At 39.7% G+C, this 25,807-nt stretch overlaps 1 protein-coding gene across 2 annotated transcripts; it reads right to left on the bottom strand.

Annotated features, from left to right (window-relative positions):
* Positions 1-361: 361 nt before the first annotated feature.
* Positions 362-21,061, bottom strand: LOC150064849 (uncharacterized). 2 transcript variants are annotated; one of them, XM_090329487.1, is made up of 14 exons: positions 20,973-21,061; positions 17,894-17,931; positions 15,497-15,521; positions 14,689-14,726; positions 13,489-13,513; positions 12,798-12,838; positions 11,777-11,810; positions 11,444-11,551; positions 5,290-5,327; positions 4,245-4,275; positions 3,798-3,905; positions 1,663-1,700; positions 911-935; positions 362-722 (listed from the first exon to the last, which is right to left on the bottom strand). In XM_090329487.1, exons 1-14 carry the CDS (start codon positions 20,998-21,000, stop codon positions 634-636), a joined length of 666 nt encoding a protein of 221 aa, XP_090185613.1. In that variant the 5' UTR covers positions 21,001-21,061; the 3' UTR covers positions 362-633. The 2 variants fall into 2 exon arrangements, with proteins under 2 accessions (XP_090185613.1, XP_090185614.1); XM_090329488.1 differs by lacking the exon at positions 911-935 and having other exon boundaries at positions 644-722.
* Between the last annotated feature and the right edge of the window lie 4,746 nt (positions 21,062-25,807).

Here is a 25,807-nt window from a genome sequence, read left to right on the forward strand (position 1 = left end):
CACCCTCCCTTCTTAGGAAGCCTGTCTCTCTGTCAGGTGGCCACTGGCCGGTCTGTCAACTCCATCTTGCATGGATAGTGTGTGTGTGTGTGTGTGCATGAGTGTGCATGTGTGTGTGCACTTTTCCAGGTGGGCACCTACCTACTTGTCTGCCTTCCTTCCAGTACTGAGGCCTGAACTCAGTATTCCATCTTCTCTCTTAGCTTTTATGGTTTGGTTTTTGTTTTGTTTTGAGCTGTGCCCTGGTGTTGGAATTGGGGCCTGAGCCCAGTCCTTGAGTTTTTGGATTAATGCTAGTGCTCTAATCCTTGAACCACAAAGTGTACTTCTCAATTTTTCACTTAAGTTAAGACTTCCATGGGCATTCCTGACTTGGCTAACTTTGAACTATGATCTTCAGTTCTCTATATCCTCAGTAGCTATGGGTATAGCTATGAGCCATCATTCCAGGTTCATTAGCTTTCTTGTTCAAGGCTGGTACTCTGCCACTTGAGCCACACACTCTAGTTCCAGGCTTTTACTGATAAATTGGAGATCATTTTCATGGACTTTTCTTCCAGTGGTGGGTTCCAATCTTGATACTCTGGTCTCAACAGTCTGATTTGCTAGGATTATAAGCATGAGCAATCAATTCTAGGCTAGTTCATTTCTGTACAAGGCACAGAAAGGTGCTCTTACCACTTCCTCAATGTCTGGGTCCTCCATGCAGTCTTTCATGGTACCTTGAAGATATAAATAATTGTCAGTGTATTGGCAGTCTCCTGTTGAAAAGCACTTAGGGAGATTTTTCTGGCTGAGCATGTCAGACTATGGAGCTAAGTGGGGGTGGCATTGCAAAAAAAATGAATCCTGTAAGTCAATTACACTTAGACTTAACATCTGTTTGGTTTTTTTTTCATAGAACACTTACTTTCTTCGGGGGATGGTAATGCCACCTGAAATGATAGGAATACAGACATTAGCAGGATGGGATGACTTACATTATTTTCTCCCTAATTTGTCCATGATCTTAGTAGTCTGTGTGGCTACTTCAGAGATTTGGGAACTAATGACAAATTCAAAAGGATCTCAAAACCTAGGATCTGTTGAGGTCACCTATCAATCATAAATACTTAACCCAAGCAGGAATCATTTCTAAAGAGGATGACTCCTTGCATGAAAATTATAACACATTCCTAGTACTTGCAGAAGGCCATTTGTAGGAGATGTTAGTTGTTGAGGGTCTGCTCTTCTACCACACCCGAAAGCAGAATGTGGTGTATATAGTGGGCACTGAGGTTTTGCTGATACTGGTGTGACTGTGTGGGTGAACTCAGTTCAGTCCTACCACTTGAGCCATGTTGCTAAGTCCTTGTTTTGCTTTTGTTAATTAATTGAGTAAAGTCTTGCTTCTGTCCTGTGTTAGTGTGCACTGCAATCTTATTTGTGCTCCCTGAGTGGCTGAGATGGCAAGTGGGCACTGTCACCCCAGGCTTTTATTGTTTGGGGTGGGATCTCATGGACTTCCTTGGAAGGGCAGTCTCCCCACTCTAAACCTCCTGAATATGTATGACTGTGGGCTTGAACCACTGCAAATCAACTATGTTTTTCTAGCTAACCCCAATTTAAAGATGGATAATTGACAAAGCAACGTTCCCATTTCAAGGAAAAAAGGTGTCTTACTATTTTTGTGGAAGTCTCAACTGGCACATTTTGGGCATCTAGAAAAACACAGAATGTTAGCTTAATCTTTGATTAAATATGAGTTGGGGGTTTCTTACTCAACTTGACAACCAAGACTAATGGTCATCGGAAGCCTGCATAGAGACATGGAAGGTTTTACTGATATTTCCAAGGAGCCAGAAGTTAATTTCATTGCTTCTGTAATAATTGTTTTAGTTAAGAGTTTCAGAGACTTCCATGATTTTTGAAAAGTGCATAACTCTCTATGGTATTGTTTCCTTCATACCACAATTTCCTAAAGACTTTATCTATTTCCAATCATAAGCATGTATGCCTACCAATTACTTTGCAAGCATTGTTTCACAAAGTTATTCTACTGGAATTTTTACTTTATTTAACTCACAAATTTATGAATGTCAGTTGGGACTTCTTCTTTGTTCCAAGGAAATTTAAAAGCAGGCATGTGACAAAAGTATTCCTCCTATACATCTGTCATTGCGATTACTGATACCTCCTTGAAATGAAACAACTAATGAATCTGCTGAAAATTTCTTTACCGTCTTAGTAGTTCTAACATTGGAACTCAAAGCTTTGTGCTTGGGAATCAGGCGTTCTTCCATTGCATTTTCATCCCCTCAGTTTTCCATACTGTATAGAAATATCACTGTGCATTTTTCATAGGAATCTATTTTTGTGTTGAGAAACCGCATCACCTCTTGGCCTCAGAGTTTAGAAAATAATTACCTGAGGCTCCCCTTCCTACTGGATCAAAGCCTCAACATCAATCGCAGGTGAGATACATGCTTTGGTTTTTTTTTAAATTATTTTTTGTTTTTTGTCAGTGCTGGGTCTCAAACTCAGGGCCTGAGCTCTGTCCTTGGACAAAACTTTTAGCTCAAGGCTAGCACTCTGCCACTTGAGCCACAGCACCACCTCTGGATTCTTCTGTGCATGTGGTTTCCAGGGAATTGAACACAGGGCCTTCAGTTCACTAGCATGCTCCACTAGTCCTTGCTCTGGGCATCCCTTTTTTTTGGTTGCCTTTTCTTTTTAAAATTTCTGGTCTTACAGCCCATGTTTCTATCTAGCCCTTTGTATCTAGCCCATTGCTCGCTCTTTATTTAGGATTTGCTTCAATGTTCATCCCATCACCTTATGTAACCCAGAGTAAAACAATGAACATTATTTTTTTTTCTGGCCCCAGTTCTAGGTCTTGAGCTCAGAGCTGGAGCACTGTTCTTGAGCTTTTCAAGGCTAGTGCTCTGCTTCCAGATTTTTCTGTGTATGTTGTACCACTGAATGGAACCCAGCGCTTCATGCATGTTAGGCAAGCACTGTACCATTAGGCCACTCTCCTGACCCCCTAAACATAAACTTTTACATCATATGTCTGTAAGAAAATGCTATCTTGGGGGACAGGAGTTGGGCCTAGTAGTAGAGTGCTTACCTAGCATGCATGAAGACTGGGGTTTGATTCCTTGGTAGTGCATACATAGAAAAAGCTGGAAATGGTGCTTTGGCTCAAGTAGTAGAGCTCTAGCCCAGGACTGGGAAAAAAGAAGAAAAGAAAACAAAAGGCAAATGCTGTCTTCGCTACAGATGTTGGACTTCCTTCAAATATACATGAATCTACATATGAGAATGCCACAGAGTTAAAATGATCTCTTGCAAAAAAGAGGCATTGGGGGAGCTGCATTCCTGTGGTATTCTTGTGGCTTTCAGGTGATCTCTCTCTTTCTTGAGTTTGTTTTTTCTTTTTCCCTTCTGACCCTGTGGGTGGTTCCTAAGCTTTATGTTCTCAAGCCTAGTACACTACCCCTTGAGCTGCAAGTCCACCTCCAGGATTTGAGTAGTTATGTGGAGATGACAAATAATAAGGTCCCTTGGCATTCTCACACAGTAATTGTGAAGGAGGATATTCTTAGGAATGGAGCACAGAGGCACACCTTCAGAATTAACAAATGAGACCTGCCATGTGGGAATGACATTCATGATCAAACTCTGCTTGTAGCAGATGATGTCAATGCAAACCTTTACTTACTGAAAATTCTGCTGGGAACCTTCAGTCTTGTCTCTCCATGGCAGCAGGGTGTCATGTAAAATTATTGTGCATGACTGAAGAATTTCCACAGTACCTTTAGCTAAGCCTGGTGTTGACAGCACTTGTTGGAATAGATTGACCTCATTCTGGGATCCTGGTGCCAGGTTTGATGGTCTCTGTATCTGGTCAATCATGAAGCTGACTAAGGAACATATTTGCAGAAAATGTTGTCATAAATTAGTTTCATGACAAAAAACCAAATGAAAATAAGTTACACAGCATTCATACATCTGATGTGTGTTTTGTAATTTTTCCAAAGAAGAGTCCTTGCCTGTCAGAGAGTAGGATTCTGGAATATCCTATGTTGGGCCCCCTTTCCTTCATCCACCCCTCCATTCACAGTAGCTCCTCCCTTCCTTTCCAACTCGGTTTAGCTCTGCTAATCACTCAAAGGGTGTATTCTATGGAATTTCACACCAACACCTGTAATACTTTTGTATCTAAAGTCTGTGTCTTCAGGCAGTGATTTCAGAATACTTACCAGACTTCTTCTTTTTTTCCCCCTCCTTCTGCTATTATGGAAGAAACAGAAAAAGTCTCACATGGTACATATCATGATGAGTTCTGTTGAATAGTTATTTTTGTTTTCTCCTGGTAACCTTTCTGTGTGTCTGTGTGCCAGTCCAAGAGCTTGAATTCAGGTCCTAGGCACTGTCACTAGACTTTTTTGCTAAATGCTAGCACATCACTCTAGTGCTGGCTTCTTGCTTGTTATCTGGAGAAAATTTAGAATGTGATGGGCTTTTCTGCACTTTCCGGGTCAAACCTCAGTCCTCATAGCTCAGCCTCCTGAGCATATATATAGGTAAATTCACATGCATAAGCCTTTCAGACTGAGCTCCCTTATGAAATGAAGTAACAGCCTTTGGGAAACAGTGATCAAGTGTTACTTTGTTGGGTTACCTCTCAGGTAAATGGTCCATGTATTCCATATATATGTCACCAGTTTGCTGATTCACAGTTGAGGATCAGACAGTCCTTCCTAATTACCTCAATGAGACTTCCCTAGTCACCAGCCACCCTCTGAGAACTAACACACCTGGCCATGAACTGGCATGTCCTTTATGAATCCACTATGAGGGGCAGTTTATCCTATCTCCTTCTATATTATTCAGTACATGTGACTTGTGTGTTCCCACTTCTTCAGCATCTCTGGATATTGTTTTAGAAAACTTTCAACACACCACCTTTAAACCATATAGTGAAATCTTACCCAAACCACAGAGGTCCCTTAATCAGTCACATGGGACACAGCTTTCCACTTTCATTGTGTTTCTTAGTTGAGGGAAATTACAAAATACTAGTTCACCTAAAAAGCCACACTTCCCCCACTTTAGTGACTACAATGTAACATTCCCAATTATTAAAATCCTATTTTAAATTCAGGTAAAGTCTATCTTTCCATATATACATACATATATATATATATATATATATATATATATATTTGGCTTTTGTATGGTGGCATTAAATTTAAAACCAAAAATCCAAAGCACACTTTGTTTCTCAAAACACCTTTGTCTTACCTTCACACTTTGTCCTTTCGGTGGTACTCGAGATGAATCTAGAAGAACACAGAATAACACTTAACCCTTTGGGGATTTTTTGTCATGAATGACTCGGGGAACTCATTTTGTCATGGAGGACTGTTCGAGTGCCTATCATGTACAGTCCAACTCTATAAGGCTGACTAAGAACTATGGGTTGAGCTGTAAATGTTAAGAATATAAAGGAAGAATAAGGACAGGCTTCTGGTCTTTCAAAGTAACCCAACTACTCTATGCAAAACAACTTAACTCTGATGGAGTAAAATCTTAGGTCAGCTTTAAAATTGAAAGACTGAATCTTGTTATTTATTCAGACTATTTTGATGGTAGGTAGAACTGACACTGTCTTGGCATCTATTGAGCCTTCTTCTGGTTAAAATTGGCTTAACAAATGTCAAAGTCTATATATGCAAATCTTGCATTTATTAAATTGGATTTTGTCTCTGATGTATACATTTACTTTGTGCTGGATATAATATTGGAAACAAGATATGGGTATAGTATCTATTTACCCTCTGTTATAGAGACAGTACGTAATACTTCTTTCACTCTGCTATATTATTTTTTTAATAACCACTGTAAGTTACTATATTTCACACATGTATTTATGCTTAGCCCAGATGCAGTTGGGTTAGAGCCTTCTCCTCAGAAGATCTACCCTACTCAGAAGGAGGAAAAAAATTAACTAAGAAGATGGAAAGAAATGACAAGCTGTAGGCTTGACTTTCTGCTATTGATAATGTGAGGAAAGAAGAAATAGTCAACTCTGCAAATGCTACCAGAGTCCTATCATGCAGAATTGCTGCTTGTAAGCTCAGACACTTGTTCTAGAGCACAATAACTACTTGCACATAATTTATACTGACTGGCATCTAATACAAACTCACAAGAAATTCTGTAGTAGACTGACAGAGTTGGCATCAGTGAAGGTAGAATCTATATTTTGCTTTTGCTTTGCCAAAACGTATGTTCTCTACAACACATCTTACCATTTTAACCCTCTATAAATAGTATTGAATCTGTACCCCACTTAGGAATAGATATTAAAGAAAAGAATTGGCTGCATCTTGGCACCAGTAGCAGCCATCCTGGCATTATAACCTGTGCTAGCTCAGCACAGTCCTCCACAATCATGTTGTGTGATCAGCTGAACAGTAGCAGACATATTCATGGTATACACTCTGAAGCCACAGTCAGAGAGTAGAATTGGGATGTAACTCCCTTGATGCCTCTTGCCATGCAAAACATTTCATCTGTCTGGTAGAGCTTTATGTATGTCTGGTTTTGAAATAAGTCCAGCTTCCTCAATGGAGAAAGCATTTTCTCATGCACATGTGATGTAAAAAGTTACGTGCAGTTATTTCTCTTGGGGTAACAAATGTTGGAAGATATATTGAGTTAAAAGTGAGCAATGTCCTTTCAGGTATCTAAAAGGCACACTCTCGGATACAGATACCTACATACACTGGGCTCTGAGCATGATCAGAGAAAGCCCTGGGGATACCGTAGTATCTCACTTGTCATTGAAATCGAGGCTCTTTGCTCAAGAAGGAAGGGGAGCCTCAGATTTTTAACATGAAGGCCAAGAAATGATGCACATCATTTCTCAGCATAAAAGCAGAGTCCTGTGAATAAGGCTGAGGTGCTTACTGGTTTTCATAGGGAAAGGAATCTTAAGGGGGACTGGAAGTGTGGCTCAAGTGGTAAATACAGGGTACCTGCTTCCCAAGCACAAACCTAGAGTTCAGTAAATCATTTGTTGTCTACTGCAAAAAGACATGAATAGTTTCAGTGATGTGTAATGAGTAATTTTGTGGGACTTGTTTAACAAAGTCAGTAAAAACAAGAATAATTAAAATGTATAGATGTAACGATCTTGTGGTTTCTTGAGAATTAGTTTGTCACATTTCTCTTTTGAATTCCTGTGGAATAAACAATTGTCATTATAAAAGTCCCAAATTAAATGAAGTAAAAAATTCCAGTAGAATAAAGTGGTGAGATGCAAGGAAAGAACTCTTACAAAGCATTATATTTCAAAATGATATTTGAAATGAATATTTGAATGCTTTAATTAGGATTTGATTAGAAGTAAAGCAACACAAACTCAAACACTAATTTTTTTGTTAGTCTTGGGGCTTGAACTCAGGGCCTGAGCACTGTCCTTGGGCTTTCTCAAGGCTAGAGCTCTATTACTTGAGTGACAGCACAACTTCTGGCTTTTTTCTGTGTATGTGGTATCAACAAATTGAACCAGGGCCCTCATGCATGCTAGGCAAGCACTCTACTACTAACTTTGGGCTCCCACTAAGTAATTTTTAAAAATCATAAAATTCTCAGAAGTTCTCTAGTGTTTCAATGGAATGTACCATGTGAAGTTATTTCTTTTTCTTTCATTTCTTTTCCCCACTCTGGTTTATCCTCTATTGTCACTGTATTTGATTTTGTATCTGACTTAGGGAAGGGAGAGAGAACAACAATGAAATGGTGAGATATTTTGTATCTGAATTAGGGAAGGGAGAGGGAAGAACAATGAAATGGTGAGACAAAGGACAAATGGCAAACCTCTGGAATGGCCATGCTCTCAAGAGAATCTGTTGGAAATGAACTTTACAACTTGGTAGGGGGGTGTTCAGGGGAAGGGAAAGTGGAAGAAAAGGAGGGGGGATAATAATGTTTGACAAGAAATGTACTCACTGTCCTACATGTGTAACTGTAACCCCCTGTACATCACCATGACAATAAATTTTTTAAAAACAATGAATATTTGTATTTGGTTATTTGAAATTGGATAGGGAAGGGGGGAAAACAAGATGAGGGGTGGGGGTGGGGGGAGGGAAATGGGGACCAAGACATGTGAAAGGGTATCAATGTATGGGAATTAATGCACCATCTATCTGGCAAATATCATGTAACCCTTCTATTAATTACAATAAAAAATATATGAAAAAAACAATGAAACTAAAATCTGGTTCTTTGAGAAGATCAGTAAAGTTCCTATCCTGACTACATGTTGGTTAGTCTTAGTGTTATGATTGAGAAACAACTGTTAGAGGACTAAAGCATGCTTCAGAATGTACCTATTGAGCTGTTTCAAGAGAGAAATGAGGTCTCAGGACTTTGACCTAATGAGTAGATCAATCCCTTGATGGGATTCAAAGTAGAGTAGGCCTAGTGGAAGCTGGTGAACAGTAGAAAAAGGGCCCTAGAAGGAGACAGTAGGTCACTGTAGTTGAAATGAATGAATGAATAATAAGTGACTGGGGACAGCTCTGCTGGTCCATGGATATGGAAAGCACACAACGATATTGTGAACAATTTTATGTCTGTTGTGGGTTAATCTCAATGAACTATACAAATCCTTGGTATTTGTATTTTCCAAGGCTCAGACAAGTTGACAATGTGAATTACATCATACCTATTAAATAAGTTGAACCAATATTCATAACACTAAAACAGAAAACTACTAGGTGATGGTGATCAAGTTATTGGAACCATCAAATTCTCTAATATTAAATAATATTAACCATGTGATGGAAAATTTTTGTTCCTTAATATTTTTATCCCATTGAGATAGAAAGCAAAATCCAAGTGAACTGTTCCACAGAAACGGACCCAGAGGCTTTACCTACAGATACAAACTGGAAAAAAAACCCATGATGTATTTCTTCATGTAGTATATCATTCGATGTTGAAAGGCATAAACTCTCATGTGGTCAAAAGGACATGAAGAAGATCCAAGATGGGGCGGAATGGTAGGAAGACACCCTAGTTCTCTCCAACCGAAAGAGTTAGGGTCCCAACATGCCGTTCCCCCAAGAGATCAACAACAACGAACATCTGAATAAGCAGAGAAATCACAGGAATGAAAAGAGAAAAGAAAACCTCTCAGAAATGACACACAGAAAGAGGGAGAATCACAAAGACCCTTCCCCCTTCCCCTAGCTGGCAGCATGGCTTGGTACCTCTAGGCCAGGAAAGTGGCCCATGGTTGCCTGGGATTTCAGAAACACCACTGGACCCCAGAATCCAAACGCAGGAAACTTCCACAACACCACATCTGCACAGCGCAGAGACAGACCACAGGCAAGAACACTGAAATCCAGGCCCAGTGAGCTCCCACTGCTGCACTGCTCAGCCCATAATCAGTGCAGAGCAGGACAGTGCAGTGTGTCAACCAGCAAACTCCAGAACATAGAGAAATCTGCCAAAGCATCACTGGACAGCCCTTAACCAGGCCTAGTAACAGTGAGTACCCTGCCAGGGACCCCCACACATGGCAGATGGAGCTGGTGGTGACCCATTGAGCTTGATCTGGACCCCTCTCCCCACCCCACACCTCCCCGCCAGCTTCCAGTTGGAGGCCACAGGACCCAGTATCCCCCACAGAACAGGCAATAGGGAGAAAAGTCAAGAGCTGTTCTAAGAACCAGAAAAAGGACACAAAGCAACCATACATGACCACTGATTTTTCCAACAGGTTGTGTGTATACCATGTAAGCTGTAGATACCAAGGTGAGTACATGTGAGAATCTGGTGGATCTCTCACTGCTGTGGATATCAAGTCAAACCTCTACATAAGAGAAAAGTGTGTGAACTGAAAAGTATAAATACAGCACCTAAGTTACACGAGTATCTTAATCTGTCAAGGTCCAGTTCCATCCTTGGGTAAGTTACAGATATTAGCTGATCTCTGGCCATAATGGAAATGAAAAACAAAACAACATTGACATCATACCTTTCCCCTGTTAGAATGGCCATTATCAAGAAAACAAACAATAACAAATGGTGGATGGAGCTAGAAGGAAAGAATCTCTATTAAACTGTTGGTGGGAATGTAAACTTGTCCAGGAGCTCTGGAAAGCAGATGGCGGTTCCTCAAAAGACTAAACAGCATTTCCATACAACCCAGCAATTCCACTCTTGTGCGCTTATCCAGTAGAACACAAACAAGGCCACATTAATCTACCAGCACAACCATGTGCGCTGCTATTTTCCATAGCCAAGATACGAAATTAGTCAGAGATGCCTCTAGATAATTAAATGGGTCTCTATATAAATGAATGGGTCAAGAAAATGTGGTATGTGCACACCGTAGAATTACACTCATCTATCAGGAATAATGATATTGTACTATTCTTAAGGAAATGAGAAGACATGGAAAATAAATCGTATTAAGCAGAGTAAGCCAGACCCAGAGAAACGTAGGTTGAATGATTTCCCTCATTTATGATAGTGGGAAAGTCCCCATAATTTTACAAGTAAGCACACTAAATGGCTTAAAATGTTAAAACATTGGGGCATGATAAATTATACAGGTCTGTAGGCATTCACACACAGTGAAACCAAAGGAAAAGAATACAAAGGCACAGTAACATGTAACATCTGATCATAAAAGATATCAAAATGACCCACATGAAATGAGAGGGTTTTTTTGTTGTTGTTATCGCTGCTATTGTTTTCTTTCTCCTTTTCTTGTTATCTTTTTTGTCTCTCTTTGGGATGGTAAGGGGAGGGTCACAGACATGGTAGGACAAAGGTACACAAATGCAAGTGGTATTTCCTAGAAACTGTGTTGAAAACAAACTATACAACATGTGGGTGGGGGTGGAAGATAAATACTGGGAGAAGGCAAAGGAAGAGGTGACGTTGTTCAAAAAGAAATGTACTCCTAGCATGCATGAAGCCCTAGATTCGATTCCTCATCACCACATAAACAGAAAAGGCCAGGAGTAGTGCTGTTGCTCAGGTTGTAAAGTGCTAGCCTTGAGCAAATTAAGCTCAAGGACAGTGCCCAGACCCTGAGTTCAAGCTCCAGGACTGGAAAAAGAAAAGGAAGGAAGGAAGGAAGGAAGGAAGGAAGGAAGGAAGGAAGGAAGGAAGGAAGGAAAGAGAAAGAGAGAACATACTCTATGTAACTATATAACATCTTCATAATAGCAACTTAAAAATGCTATCTGCCCTGAATTAAGATGTGATCATGACACTCATGATCAAACTCTACTTGCAGTACGAATAATTAGATTCATGATAATTTTCAGTTACTGAAAATACTGCAAGAACTCTTCAGTCTTCTCTCTCCTGGAAACTGTGTGTCACATAATGATTGTCCCTGACCCAAGAATTCCCACAGTACCTTTCAATATGCCTGATGTTGACAGCACACCCGGGTGTGGATGGACTTCTTTCTGGGGTTTTGGTGCCACTTTTAAAGGTCTGCGGATCACATTGATCATGAAGGTGACTAAGGAAGAATTTTTTTGCAGAAAATGGTGAAATCAGTCAGCTTTACAGCAGAAACCCAAAAGAAAATATGTTACGCAGAATTTATACTTTGATGCATGGTCTCTCTTCATGCCTGTCAGAGTGGGGTTCCAGAAGTTCAGGATCACTGTGTTTAGTCCCTCTCTCCCTTCATTAACCCCTCCATGAGCGCTGTGTCTTTGGGCAGTAACTACAGAATACCTACCGAATTTCTTCCTCTTTCTCTTTTTCACCTCCTGCTGTTATGGAAGGGGAAAAAAAGACTCATAAGCTATAAATCATGGTGAGTTCTGTTTGCACAGCTCTTTGGAAACCTTTCTGTGTCTGTTTTCCAGTCCTAGGTCTTGAACTCTGGTCTTCTGCACTATCACATAGGCTTTTGGGCCGAAGTCTGGCAGTTGTACCACTTGAGTTGCACCTCTAGTTCTAGCTTCTTGTTAATTAATTGGAGATACTTCAGAGTCTGGAATAATTTCCTGCCCAAGCTGGCTCAAATGTCAGTCCTCTGATTGAGCTAGGTAGGATTACTTAACCCACAGGGCCTAAGCTGCCTTGGTGACTTGAAGGAAAATAGACTTCAGGAAAGAAGTCAAATGGCCTCTTCCTTTGTTAGGATTTGGCCTCATGAAAATGTCTGTTGGTGGCCACTTTATAGCAAGAGTATAATTATTTTGCTGATTCAGAATTCAGGATCAAACAATCCCCTTTGTTTGATTTCCAGTGAGTTTTCCCTACTTATCATCGCAATAAGGCCAAGAAAATAGAAGATAACAGTCCTGTGGAGAAGTGCCCAGCATATGTGGTAGCCTTGCTTTATAAAACACCCCATCTTGTGAGAACTAATGTACTGGCAGGACCATCCTTAATCCCTAAACTTTGCACTTAAAGTTCCTACTTCTTCAACATCTCTCAATGTTGGGTTAGGAAGCTTCCAACAAACCACCCTTTGCAAAACATGGTCAAACCATGTGTAAACCACAGAGGCCTCCAAAGCAGAAAACAATTATGGAACACACAGAATTATTTCAGGATGAATGAGTCAAGCCACACCTTTACTTCCAGCTTTTTGCTGGTTAATTGGAGGTAAATGTTGTCACTACCTGCCCAAGCTAACTTCAGATATCAGTACTGTGATCTCAGCCATCTTTGATTTGCTTGGATTACAGTCATGAGCCACCATGAGCCTAGAATTTCATTTGTATTTAAGAAAATAAAAGGGTGCTTACTTTATCAACATCCTGATAATCTGTGCCATCTTTTGTGGGACCTAGAAAAAAATAGTGTAGTTGTCAGTATGTTTGTAATTGGTGATTGCAAATCACTTGGGACTTTTCTGGCTCTGGATGTGGGATGGGACCTGTGTATGACAAGGATAGATTGAGTTCTTCCTGACCCATCCCCAATGCTTAGAGGAAGGATAGCCATGGAAATATGCAAACATTTTTAAATATGATACTACTACCACCAATAAACACCCCACATGGAACTTGTTGTTCTGCTTGATTTCTTTCCTTCCTTTCAGTCTTCTACACAGAGGGTTTAACACTGCACATGGGTCCATCTCCCACTGCCTCCCACTTGGAATGCTGGCACCTATCTGGGAGGTCTCTGTCATTCATTGAGCTCAGGTCATTGTCCTATTCAGAAAGTGGTTGTACATCTAGGGAGAAAAATCAGTAGAGATTGTGTCTTGGCCCATCCTGCCTTCAAGCATGTGAAGCCATGCTGGCTTACAGAAGATCAGTCTCATCTTTCCTTCAGTTTACAGATTTTCCCAGAAACCTCCATGTTCATAGCCTTGCCACCAAAAACATTTCCTTCACTAAACTCCAACCTTCCTGATCATCAAGAACCCAGAATGAGGCTTGTAGACATAAACCATTAAGGTATCCCATCAGCAAGCACATGAATACATACCGCTACCACTTGTAGCTTCTGACATCTGCAATTACAAAAATGAAAAAGTAAAAACACTGTGAGGATCACATCAGGTTGGACCCTTTACACTTTGCATGGTTTTCCTCCTGAATATTTGAAAACCAGACAGGAAACAATGGTTTAGTCAATGTCCGTGAGCTCACAACAGCCATAGGGCTGCATACTCGTACCAAGGGGAAGAACTTTTCCTGCTTTCCTGCAGAGTGTATTTTTCAAGGTCCATGGAGATATTCAAATACATAATCCTTAATTTAAGGAAGAAAATCTATGCTGTCAAAAATACTTCTGAGCCAGGCTTGGTGGCTCACATCTGTAATCTTAGCTATTCAGGAGGCTTAGATCTCAGGATCGTGGTTCAAAGCCACCCTCAGCACGACAAAGTCTGAGAGAGACTTATTAACAATTAATCACCAGAAAACCAGAAGTGTCCTGTAGCTCAAGGGATAGGGCGGTATCCTTGAACTGAAGAGCTCAGGGACAATGCCCAGGCCCAGAGTTCAAGTCCAAGGACCGACAAAGAATAAATACTTCTGAAAGTGATTTTAGTAGTCCTAGAGTCAGACATCACTCAACTATATCATTTTAAAGGAATTACAACTTTCAAAGATTTAATGTCCATCTCTATCAAAGTGTGATTGAAAAGAGAACTTCATTCCTTTGTGTGTCTGTGTCTGTGTGTGCCAGTACTGGGGCTTGTACTTAAGGCCTTATTTTTATTTTTATTTTTGTGTGTGTGTGTGTGTGTGTGCATGTGTGTAACTGGGGGTGGAACTCAAGACATGGGTACCATGTTGCTCATGGCTAGTCCTCTACCACCTGAGCCACACTTCTACTTCTGGCATGTTTTTTGGAAGTAGTGGAGAAAAAGGAGTTTCACGGGCTTTTTTGCTCAGTCTGGTTTTAAACCATGATGTTCAGATCTCAGCAGGATTATAGGCCTGAGCCATTATGCTGGGCTCACTTGGCTTTTGTATTCAAAACTGGCAATCTGTCACTATAGCCACACCTCCACACCTAGCCATTTATTAATAAACTGGAGATAAGTGTTCCACAGATTTTTTTTCTGCCCAGGTTTTGCTTTGAACCACAATCCTCCACTCTCAGCCTCTGAAGAAACTAAGATTATAGACATGAGACAGCCAATTCTAGGCTTCCTACAGAAGACAGAAAAGTTCTTACTTCATCATATTCCTGGTATTTCACATCTCTTGTGAGATCTAGGAAGAAATAGAGCAGTTGTCAATATGTTGGTAATTGGTGATGGCAAATCACTCGAGTTTTCTGGCTGGATGTGTGGGACCAGATCTAAGGAGGTGGGTGGTTGGCAAGCATAGACTGAGTTGTTGCTGGGCCTTCTTCCTGCATAGAAGGAGGACTACAAAAATATGCAGACATTCAAATACAAGAGAAACTTCACATATAATATGTTGTTATGACATAGTTCCTTTCTTTCTTGTCGTCCACACAGAGGGTCTAACTTGACTGGACCTGGGTCCATGTCACATTACCTCCCACCTGGAATGCTGACTGACTCCTGAGAAGTCATCACTGGTAAAACTCAGGTACTCATCTACATCTTTGAGGGAGGGTATATCTGGAGAAAAATCAGTAGACGTTGTGGGTAATCTCTTCCTGCCTATACCAGGGGAGGCCATGCTGGTTCATAGAAGGTCAACCTCAGGGTTTCTTCAATTTACACACATTCCAACCTTCATGTTCATGGCCTTTCTAGCAAAATCATGTTCCTACTTCCCACTTCTTCTGCACCTTTCTATGCTACATTAGGAAGCTTCCAACATACTCCCCGTTGAGAAACTCCAACTCTCAGGATCATCAAGAACCCAGAATCTGGAAGTGGAGCAGTGGCTCAAGTGGTAAAATGCTAGCCTTGAGAAGAAAGCTGAGGGACAGAGCCTAGCCCCAGGATAAACACAAAAAAGAAGGCTTAAAAAAAAGTTATTCCATCAGCAAATGGACGAATACATACCGCTACCTCTCACATCAGCTGATACCTGCAATTACCAAAACCAAACAAAAAAATTGTGAGGAGCAGACCAAGATGGATACTTTACACAGCTTTTTTTCTCCTGAACACATAGAAAACTAGACAGGAAACAACTATTCAGCTAATGGCCATATACATCCCTCCCCAAAGCCATCTCGAGGGATTAGAGCTTTTTCTGCAGAGTATATTTCTAAAGGTCTATATTCAAGTATAATCCTTAATTCAAGAAGGAAATCTGTGCTGTCAGAAATACTTGTATCACATAAGGCCATATAGTATGAAGCTAATTGAAAGGACCTCCAGGATATTGAAACAAAAGCCATATAACGAATGATTGTTGTCCTTTAATGTACTATGTTGTCTCTCATCTCCTTTGCTGTCCCTTGGTTATCTCATATTGTTATAGTATCTCACTTTGTTATCTGATATATTGAATTTATTTGTATTTGGTTATTTGAAATTTGATAGGGAAGGGGGGAAAACCAAGACAGGTGGGGGGTGTGGGGGGGAGGGTAATGGGTACCAAGACATGTGAAAGGGTATCAATGTATGTGAATTAATGCACCTTCTATCTGGCAAATATCATGTAACCCTTTTACTAATTACAATAAAAAATAAATTAAAAAAAAAGAAATACTTGTATCACGCCGGGTGCAGCGGCTCGTGGCTGTAATCCTAGCTACTCAGGAGGCTGAGATCTGAGGATCAAGGTTCAATGCCAGACAGGGTACAAAAGGACTTGAGACTCTGATCTCCAATTAACCTCTGTAAAATGGGAAATGGGGCTTGGCTCAAGAGTAGAGTGATATAGCCTTGAGCTGAAGAGCTCAGAGACAACACCCAGGCTGAGTTCAAGACCCATAACCCACAGAAAGAAAGAAAGAAAGAAAGAAAGAAAGAAAGAAAGAAAGAAAGAAAGAAAGAAAAGAAAAGAAAGAAAGGAAAGAAATTAAGAAAGACTTTTTCAATATAGTTGCTAATTGGTGAACTGATTTCAAGTGTCCTAGATTCCATATCAGAAGGAGATTTCCACTCAACTACATTTTGTAAAGGAATTATGACTTTCAAAGATTAATGGTTACTCAAAGTTGCCACTCTACCACTTGAGCCACACTTCCACATTCAACTTGATTTTTGTCGGTTATGGAGCCTGAACCCCTTGAGCCACAGGCACACTTCCAGTTTTCTGGTGGTTAATTGGAGATGAGTCTCATGGACTTTTTTAATGCCTGAGCTGGCTTTGAACCATGATCCTCAGATCTCAGCCTCCTGAATAGCTAGGATTACAGGCATGAGTTTACATTCAGTTTTTTGGTTAATTATAGATAAGAGTCTTATGGACTTTCCTGTTCATGGAGCTGCCGTTGGCCCTCTGTTTCTAGATTCCAGCCTTCTGTGTTGCTCAGATTTTGTAAGTAAGATACTAGTACTTCACTCTCTGGAAGACTTGAATTAACTAACACTTTGGGGGAAGAGCGGACATATCAATGAACCTGATTACTTGGTTCTAATTTGCTCTCAGGAAAATGTCAGTGGTTGGACACTTTATAACAAAGGTATTTTTCACCATCTTGCTGATTCAAAGTTCAGGATCAGACCTGTTATGTCTGTTTGGCTTCTACTAAGTTTCCCTTAGTTATATCCCAGTAGGGTCAAGAAAATGACTGTCCTGTGGAAAAGTGCCTGCATGTATATGCCAGCCTTGCTTTTCATATCAACCTATCTTATGAGAACTATTGTGTCTCACTGCCATTTACCATCTGTCATACCTCTTCCATCTCATTGTAACTTCAAGTTCTTCAACACTCCCTGTGATATTAGGGATTTCAACACACCACCCTTTGATGAATACAGTCACACCATACCAAATCACTGGGATCCACAAAGCAATAGAGGACACTTAGGGAAAATGATCTTTTTTTCCATTGTTGTGTTCTTCAGCAATTGAGTGAAAATTACTATCTAATCTTAGTCTAATCTCTTAATCTAAAGAGGAGCCTTTCCTCCAGATAGTCTCCTTAAATTTGTACCTTACAACCTGACACATGCAATATTTTGAAAATTCCTTCTTCAGATCCATAGCTCCTTGTCCTTCTAACACTCCTATATATTTAATGATCAGTCTTATTTTTGTATGTGGTGTTAATTGTCTGAAGTGCTAGCTACTCAGGAGGCTGGGATCTGAGGAGTCTATGAGAGATAATTCCAGTTAACCACCAAAAAGCCAAAACTAGAGTTGTGACTCAAGTAGTAGAGTGCTTGAAAAGCTAAGGGACAGTGCACAGATCCTAAGTACAAACGCTAGTTGAGTGCGTGCATGCCCCACCACACAGAGAAAAATGTAAGTAACATTTGTATTTCAAAGAAAGGCTACCTTACCTCTACTTGATGAGTCTTGGATTCTTCATGTGACAAACCTAGAAGGACACAAGGTAATGGGTCGCTGGAGATATTTCTCATTAATTACTTAGACAACTCTGTGTGATATGGGTAAAGGGTTATTGTACCTGCTGTATCAGGCCCATCCAAATAGCTGTAGGTTAATCTGGTGCTAGACCATCCCTCAAGAATGGTCCAGAGGCGGCAAAGGGAGGATGATGAACAGAGTTCTGAATGTTCCAAACAAATAACAACTAATCACTGTGAAACAACTTACCTCAGACGTAGTGAACACTCCAACCTTACAACAGAATGACAGAACCTTATCACTTCTTCAAACCATTCTGATTTTCAATAGAACTGACACTTTTCTCTTGGCATTTTTCAAACTAGTTTCAATCAGAAATTGCTTCTGGTTGAAACTGGCTTGATAAGTGCCCAAAATACACATCTGCTAATCTGCACTTAATTTATGTGGTTCTGCTTTTGATAAGTATACATTTACAATGTAATGGATATGATACTAGAAGGAAGGTATAACCACATGTTATTCATTTACCCACAGTTATAAATGTAGTACAATATGGACAGGAGCATGGCCTAGTGGTAGAGTGCTTGTCTAGCATGCACGAAGCCCTGGGTTCAATTTATCGGTATCACACACAGAAAAAACGAAGTGGTTCTGTGGCTCAAGTGGTAGAGTGATAGCCTTGAAAAGGCCCAATAGCAGTGCCCAGGCCCTGAGTTCAAGCTCCAGGGATAGCAAAAAAAAGTAGTGCATTATTTAAGAGTGAAAATTACTGACACTGGTATAGTTTAAAAATAACCACTACATGTGATACCTTTATCCTTCTAGTCTTTCTTCCTTTGCTCTGCATGTATCCATAATCTCTGTGTGAGGCACAAGCAAACCAGCTGACCAACAGGGGGTAGAGGTGTTTGGCCCCTGCAGAGCCCGAGGCTTTTTAACCCAGTGCTAAGTGAGAGTAGTAACTCCACTGATATAGCAGACCATGATGTCAGGGGAACTTGGGTTCTTCTCTTTGGCAATGTGGGAAGCCACAGCATGTCAGCACTTCTAGGGCCATCGTTACAACAGCATTAAGTATCCTTCAAGGATCTTACTCATTTCTTGCCAGGTTTGTGCTGAGAAGTGACCCTACACTGATAGGGTTTCACTGTCCCAATGTGTTTCTTACCATTGGTATCAATGACTGACTGTGGTTACTGGGGCTTTTGATTGGCTTTGAACCTAATTTCTCCTCAAAATCTGTGCTGGCACTGTAGTAATATCAACCACTGACTATGGGACTGCTGGCACTGCCTTATCTAAAGGGAATAATATGGAGAATTTCTACAGGACACATTTGCAGGTCATAGGACCTATTGTACAATGAGTAACCATTGTTCTGTAATGAGTGATGCGGTCAGCACTGTGAGCTATGAGTCCTTCCTCAGCTCTCCTATGTAGGAGCACAAGAGCTTGAGTATAACTCTGTGTCATTTTCTTCCCCTTCTCCCCTTGCCGGGGAAGGGAACTAGTTGACAAATCTACAATGTTGTTGGGTGAGCTAATGAAGGTTACATAGATAGTATAAAAATGCTCAGGAAGGCTAATTATTGACCAAGTGTCCTGCTTTCTATCTGTGTGTTTGTGTACCTGTACACTCACGTAGACAACTAGGTTGAACTCAGGGCTCCCAGCACTCGCATAGCACTTGCTTTTCCATTCAGGCACCAATGCTACCACTGAGCCACATCTTTCCTTCTGGCTTTTAGTTGGTTAGATGGAGATAAAGAGTCTCTTGATTTGTCTGCCCAGGCTAGCTTCAATCCTCAGTCCTCAGATCCTAGACTCCTGAGTGCCTATGATTACAGGCATGAGCTCCCAATACCTAGTTCTGCCTTACATCTTATGATTCCGAGAGAGAGAGAGAGAGAGAGAGAGAGAGAGAGAGAGAGAGAGAGAGAGAGAGAGAGAGAGAGAGAGAGGGGGGGGGGAGGCAGAGAGGCAGAGAGGCAGAGAGACAGAGAGACAGAGACAGAGACTACTTAAAACCTGGATGCCAAATTCTCAGGCCACTGTTCACATGCCACTTTTCAATTCAATTAGACTCAAACTTAAAGGAAGCAGATACAAATTTCAAAAATGAACCTGTGTCTACCCAAATGCATACTCAGTATCTACTCCTGAAGAAAGGGAAGTGAAGTTTATAGAACATATCCGTTACCTGAACATAAACAATGAATGCCTATTTGGAGGAGATAGACCCTGGTGTACCAGATTAACCTACTATCTATTAAAAGGCTAATATTTTAAAACCATTAAAAATACCATCTCAATTTTCTATGTCACACAAATACCAGTGTCTTTTCATTTAGGTCATTGCCAAGCCAAGGAAAAGGCCACTGTGTTTGATTCTGTTTACCTCCTCAAAGGTAATGGATTTGGAACTTACCTATAATTAATATCTCTGAAATTCTGGATTGGCCACTGACCATACTGTATTGTGAGGAATGCCTCAAAATGTCACATCAATATTTCAAGATTAATAATTTTAATAATAATTTTGGGGGCAGAAAGTGTGGCCCAGTGGTAGGGTGCTTGCCTAGCATGCAGGAAGTTCTGGGCTCAATTCCTTGGTATCACATACACAGACAAAGCTGGAAGTGGTGCTGTGGCTCAAGTGGTAGAGTGCTAGCCTTGAGAAGGCAAGAGAACAGTGCCCCAGGCCCTGAGTTCAAGCCCCAACACTGGCAAAAATATTTTGTATATACATATATATGTATATATGGCATAAATTAAGTCAAAACCTTCAGCATAAAAGGTTATAATTTTTACTTTGGGAAATACTTATTTGGGGGAAGCTTGAAGGGTACAGGTTGCAATAGAGTTTTATACATACTTCTAGATTAAAATATTTTCACAGTTTAAATGTAAAATATTTGATAGAAAATTCAAATTGAAGAATAAAATATAACTTTCTAATGTAATAGAGAATAAATTTAAATAAAATATTTCAAAAGTTATTAACAAATCAATTACAAGGGCAAAATACAATGAGGAATATTAACCTACCTTTTAAACAGCAAAATGCATTACCCATATTTCAACTTTTTTTAGAATTAAGCACAAGAAACACACTGAAAATCTTCTAGCTTATTAGCTCTAAGATCTCAGTACAAATACTGACATTCAGAGGCAAAGCCACTATTTAAAAAGCATATTACCATGGTGAGAGCATGTCATAAAGCTTAACAGTCATCAAGCATGCTGTGGGTCTAACAAGCTACTATATAGACAAGGATTTTTCTTAAAGTACAGGTTGTCATTTAAGCCAGGTTTTGGTGGCTTATGCCTATACTCCTAGCTACTTAAGAGACTGTGATCTGAGGCTTGAAGTTTGAAGCCAGTCTGAGCAGACACTAAGGAGAGACTGTTCAGCTCCAATTTACAAGGGAAAGCTAAAACTGGAGACTCAAATGGTACTGTGCCAGCCATAGGCAAAAAGAAGAAACAAAATTCAAGTGAGAGTATGAGGTCCAGAGTTCTTGACCTAGTACCAGGGACCCAAACATACACACACACACACACACACACACACACACACACACACACACACACACACACACTCTCATACACACGAATGTCATAATTTTAAAGGTTATTATATCTGTATCATTTTAGAAACAATTCTCTTTTTATGCCAGTCCTGTGTACTTGAGCTCAGTGCCTGAGAACTGTCCCTGGACTTTCTCAAGGCTAGAACTCTACCACTTCAGCCTCAGCACTACTTCCTGCTTTTTTCTATGTATGTGGTACCAAGGAATCAAACCCGGGTCTTCATGCATGCTAAACAAGCACTCTCCGCTAGGCCAAACTCCCAGTCCCATTTTAGAAACAATTCTAAGCCTATTTTTTATCTTAGTGTATTTTAAAGCAAGATGTGAAAAATATCTTAGCCCAAGTAGAGTCAGTAGTGAGAATTTTAAATTTAAGAGGCACCAGTTGCTCATGCCTATAATCCTAGCTACTCAGGAGACTGAAATTAGATGATCACAGTTTGAAGCTGGCCCCAGCAAGAAAGTCTGTCAGATTCTTAAGTAAAATTAATCAGCAAAAAGCCAGAAGTGGAGGTATGGTGCATGTGGTAGAGCACAGTCCTTATATGAGAAAGCTGAGGGACATTGCCTAGGCTTGGAATTCAAACCCCGGTAATGGGCATAAAAAGAAAACAGAGAAGAATAAATCTAATATCTGAAAACAAAGTGGAGTCCACAACTTGATTTAATGTATCACCTCCTTCACCTGTACTAGTTCTGAATCACCAACTATTTTTAGAACAAACTTTGTTCTATTTAGGTAAAAGATAGCATTAGTAGAACTTCATTAATACAAAGATAATTTCCACCCTAGAATACAACTATCAAAGAATATGCTTTGTCTCTTATCTGTTTATAACACTACAAACTTATTTATCTCTCAGTGTCTAACCTCGATCAGGAACTTTTCTATCATCATATATATATACATATATGATATATATATACATATATCATATATATACATTCATATGTATATATATGTATGACGAGCTACCAACTGAGTAAATGAGGAGAAAGATATTTCTCTAAGAAAACTCTTATGAGGGAGAAAATATTTTTATCATAAACATGTAATTATACTTTCTTGTGTAATGGTTGGTACTGGGATTTGAACTCAGGGCCTCATGCTTCCTCTTGAGTTTGTTTTTTTGCTCAAGACTGGCACTACCACTTGAGCTACACCTCCATCTCCTGTTATAGCTTTAAATACAGATTTCAGAACACTTCAACATATACATTAGATAAGTATGAAACATTATAAATACCTGATCACATAAATTCATATAATTTGCTCCTAAAAATAAGCTATTAAAATAATGTGACTTGGCCAGATGCCAGTGGATCACATGCATCATGTCAGCTACACACTAGGCTAAGAGCTGAGGACTGCAGATTGGGGAAGCCAGCATGGACAGAAAAATTGAGACAATCTTCACTAAACAAAATATCATCTAGCCAGGCACCAGTGGCTTATGCCTGTAATCTTATTGAATCAGGAGGCTGAGACCTGAGGATTGGGATTACAAGGCAGCTCAGGTAAGAAAGTCCCATGAGATTCTTATTTCCAGTTAGCCACTAACAGGGCAGAAGTTGAATCAGAGTGCTAGCTTTCAGCAGAAAAAGCTAAGGTACAGTGCCCAGGTGTTGAGTTCAAGCCCTACTACTGGCATACTCACATACACACAAATCATCCCCAACATAAAAGTTGCATTAGTATAGATGGGGACATGTTTTTTTCTAATGATTACTTAAAGGAGATAATAAATTGGATAGTTTCTGAAATGATAGGAAATTCTATGTCACTGTAAAGTATTAAAAGTTTCTGTTTTGAGTACACACATATATTTAAATGACTATATGTAAATACATTTACTTTTTTTTCTTTTGTGTCAAATTGGGCTTGAACTCAGAGACTGGACTCTGTCCCTAATCAATTCAAGACCAGCACTCTACCACTTGAATCAGTTCCACTTGTGATTTGTTTTGGTGATTAATTGGAGATGAGAGTCTCACAGGCTTCCCTGCCAATGCTACGCTGAACTGAGATTCTCAGATCTCAGCCTAGGAATAGCTAGGATTACAACAGGCACCTGGCAACATTCATATTCACATATTTTATACTTTAATGCTTTTTATGCTTAGATTTAAAAAATGTAAATGGGTAAGTTCAAAACAAAACTAGAACATAGAGTCATGCATTTAGATCCCAAATTGATGGTGAAAAAGCTGGAAGGATTGTAAAATATTAAGAAAATCAAGTCAAGAGCTTAATTATAAATGACTTTTTCTTTATGTATTATGTTTTTCTCTCTTCTCTTGTGTTGCCCTTTGGTTAATCACATATTGTTACAGTATCCCACTTTGTTACCTGATATATTATATAGATGTTTACTTGTTTATTTGAAATAGGAGGGGAAAATTGAGGGGAGGGGGTGGGGGGAAGGAAATAAGGACACAAACATAAGAAGGGATATCAATGTGTAAAAAGTAATGTATCTTCTATCTGACAAATATAATTGTAATCCCTCTATACCGCAAAATTAAAGAAAATTAAAAAACAAAAAGAAAATCAAGTCTTGAAAAAGCAACAAAGAACAATTCGCATTTAAGTAAAGTGGAAATGAAGCAGACAACAGTAATAAAGAATATGTGAGAAACACAGGTATAACTCAGAAAAAAAACTATTCCATTGACATTGTTAAAACACCTGCGGTATGTAGGTAATGATGAGTAGAATGAACTTCATTGTCTTAAGTGCATATATTGACCAAGAAAACTCAGGCAAAAGGGATATCTCAAGATATTAGAAAGTTAAAAATAAAAGGAAACCAAGCACAAGAAATGATATACTACACATAATAGTAGAAACCAGAGGAAGTAAAAATAGAAAAATAAGAGTTCTTTGAAAGTAACGGTGAAATGTTGAATCCCTGAAACATTGAGAGACAAATTACAAGTGCCATGCATGATATGACAGATATTGAAGACATAAATGCAATGACAAAGGAAATGGTTGAACTGTACCTACTGCAGTTTAATTACTTTGACATATCTCAATACCTGCTTCATAAAATTCAATTATCTTTCATGATCAAAACATCAACTAATTAAGCAACAAAAAAGGCATGACAAAAATATAGCTCTTATTCCCTTCTTGAATACCTGTTTGTTAAACACATCATTTGAAATATGATGTAAAAATCAATGTTAATAAATTCTTTAATAAAAAATAAACCTCTTGTTACCAAGGAAAAGTAATAAATAATCTCTATAGCTTCATTTACTCTCAGTTGACTTGAAATTACTAGCTTTGGGCACTAGTGGCTCACACCTGTAATCTTAGGTACTTAGGAATCTAAACTTTGAGCATCAACATTCAAAGCCAGCCTGACAGGAGTCTCTGAGACTCTTGTCTCCAGACTTTTCTGCCAGAGAGAGCTTCAAACCATAAACTCCCAGACCTCAGTTCTAACAGTCTTGATCCTGAGGATTGGAACCCTGGTTCTTAGACTCGCCCTCCCCTCTGCTTTTTATCCTTTTCTACACTGATTTTATTTTTCCAGATAAAATTTCTTGCTCGTGCATGATCAAACAATTCTAGTCACTTGACTAGAATTCTGAAGGCTTCAAGGCTGGATTAAGTGGATAAGATTTTATAAATTGCCTAATCTGTGGCACATAGCAGATATATTTTGTCTTGCATCCTGGCTCCTTCAAGCCTGTGTGTCCCTGGTTCTTCCTTTGTAAGGTTATAGATATGCCTACAAGCTGATGAGGAATAGTGGGTGGCTCATACTTGTAAGCCTAGCTACTCAGAAGGCTGAGGCCTGAGGATTATAGTCTGAAGCCAGCCTGGTCTGAAAAGTCCATGGGTTCTAATCCCCAATAATCTCCCAAATGCCTTAAAAAGAGCTGTGGCTCCGGGCCAGGAGTTTGGCCTAGTGGTAGATTGCTTGCCTAGCATGCACAAAGACCCAGGTTCAATTCCTAGGTACCACATACATAGAAAAAAGCCGGAAGTGGTGCTGAGGCTTCAGTGGTAGAGCTCTAGCTTTGAGAAAGTCCAAGGACAGTGCTCAGACCCTGAGCTCAAGCCCAGGACTGGCAAAATAAATAAATAAGCAAGCAAGCAAGCAAGCAAGCAAGCTGTGGCTCCATGGTAGAACACTGGCTTTGAGTACACAAACAGATAACTTAGGGACAGAGTCCAGACCATGAGTTGAAGCCACAGGACCAGTAAGGAAAGGTAGAGAGAGACGAGAGAGGATATACACATATAATATTTGTTCCAAAAATAATAAGGGCCAA

The sequence above is a fragment of the Megascapheus bottae genome, chromosome 3, assembly GCF_031878675.1.
Source record: "Megascapheus bottae isolate mThoBot1 chromosome 3, mThoBot2.hap1, whole genome shotgun sequence".
NCBI lineage: Eukaryota > Metazoa > Chordata > Mammalia > Rodentia > Geomyidae > Megascapheus > Megascapheus bottae.

What these genes read in the sequence shown, in the direction of transcription:
- LOC150064849 (XM_090329487.1), bottom strand. Translation starts at nt 21,000, where the DNA reads ATGGGTAATGCATTTTGCTGTTTAAAAG. An exon ending in GGAAAAAAAGAAGAAGTCTG is followed by an intron (nt 3,906 to 4,244) that starts GTAAGTATTCTG and finishes TATGTTCCTTAG; the next exon opens with TCAGCTTCATGATTGACCAG. An exon ending in ATTACCATCCCCCGAAGAAA is followed by an intron (nt 723 to 910) that starts GTAAGTGTTCTA and finishes TATATCTTCAAG; the next exon opens with GTACCATGAAAGACTGCATG.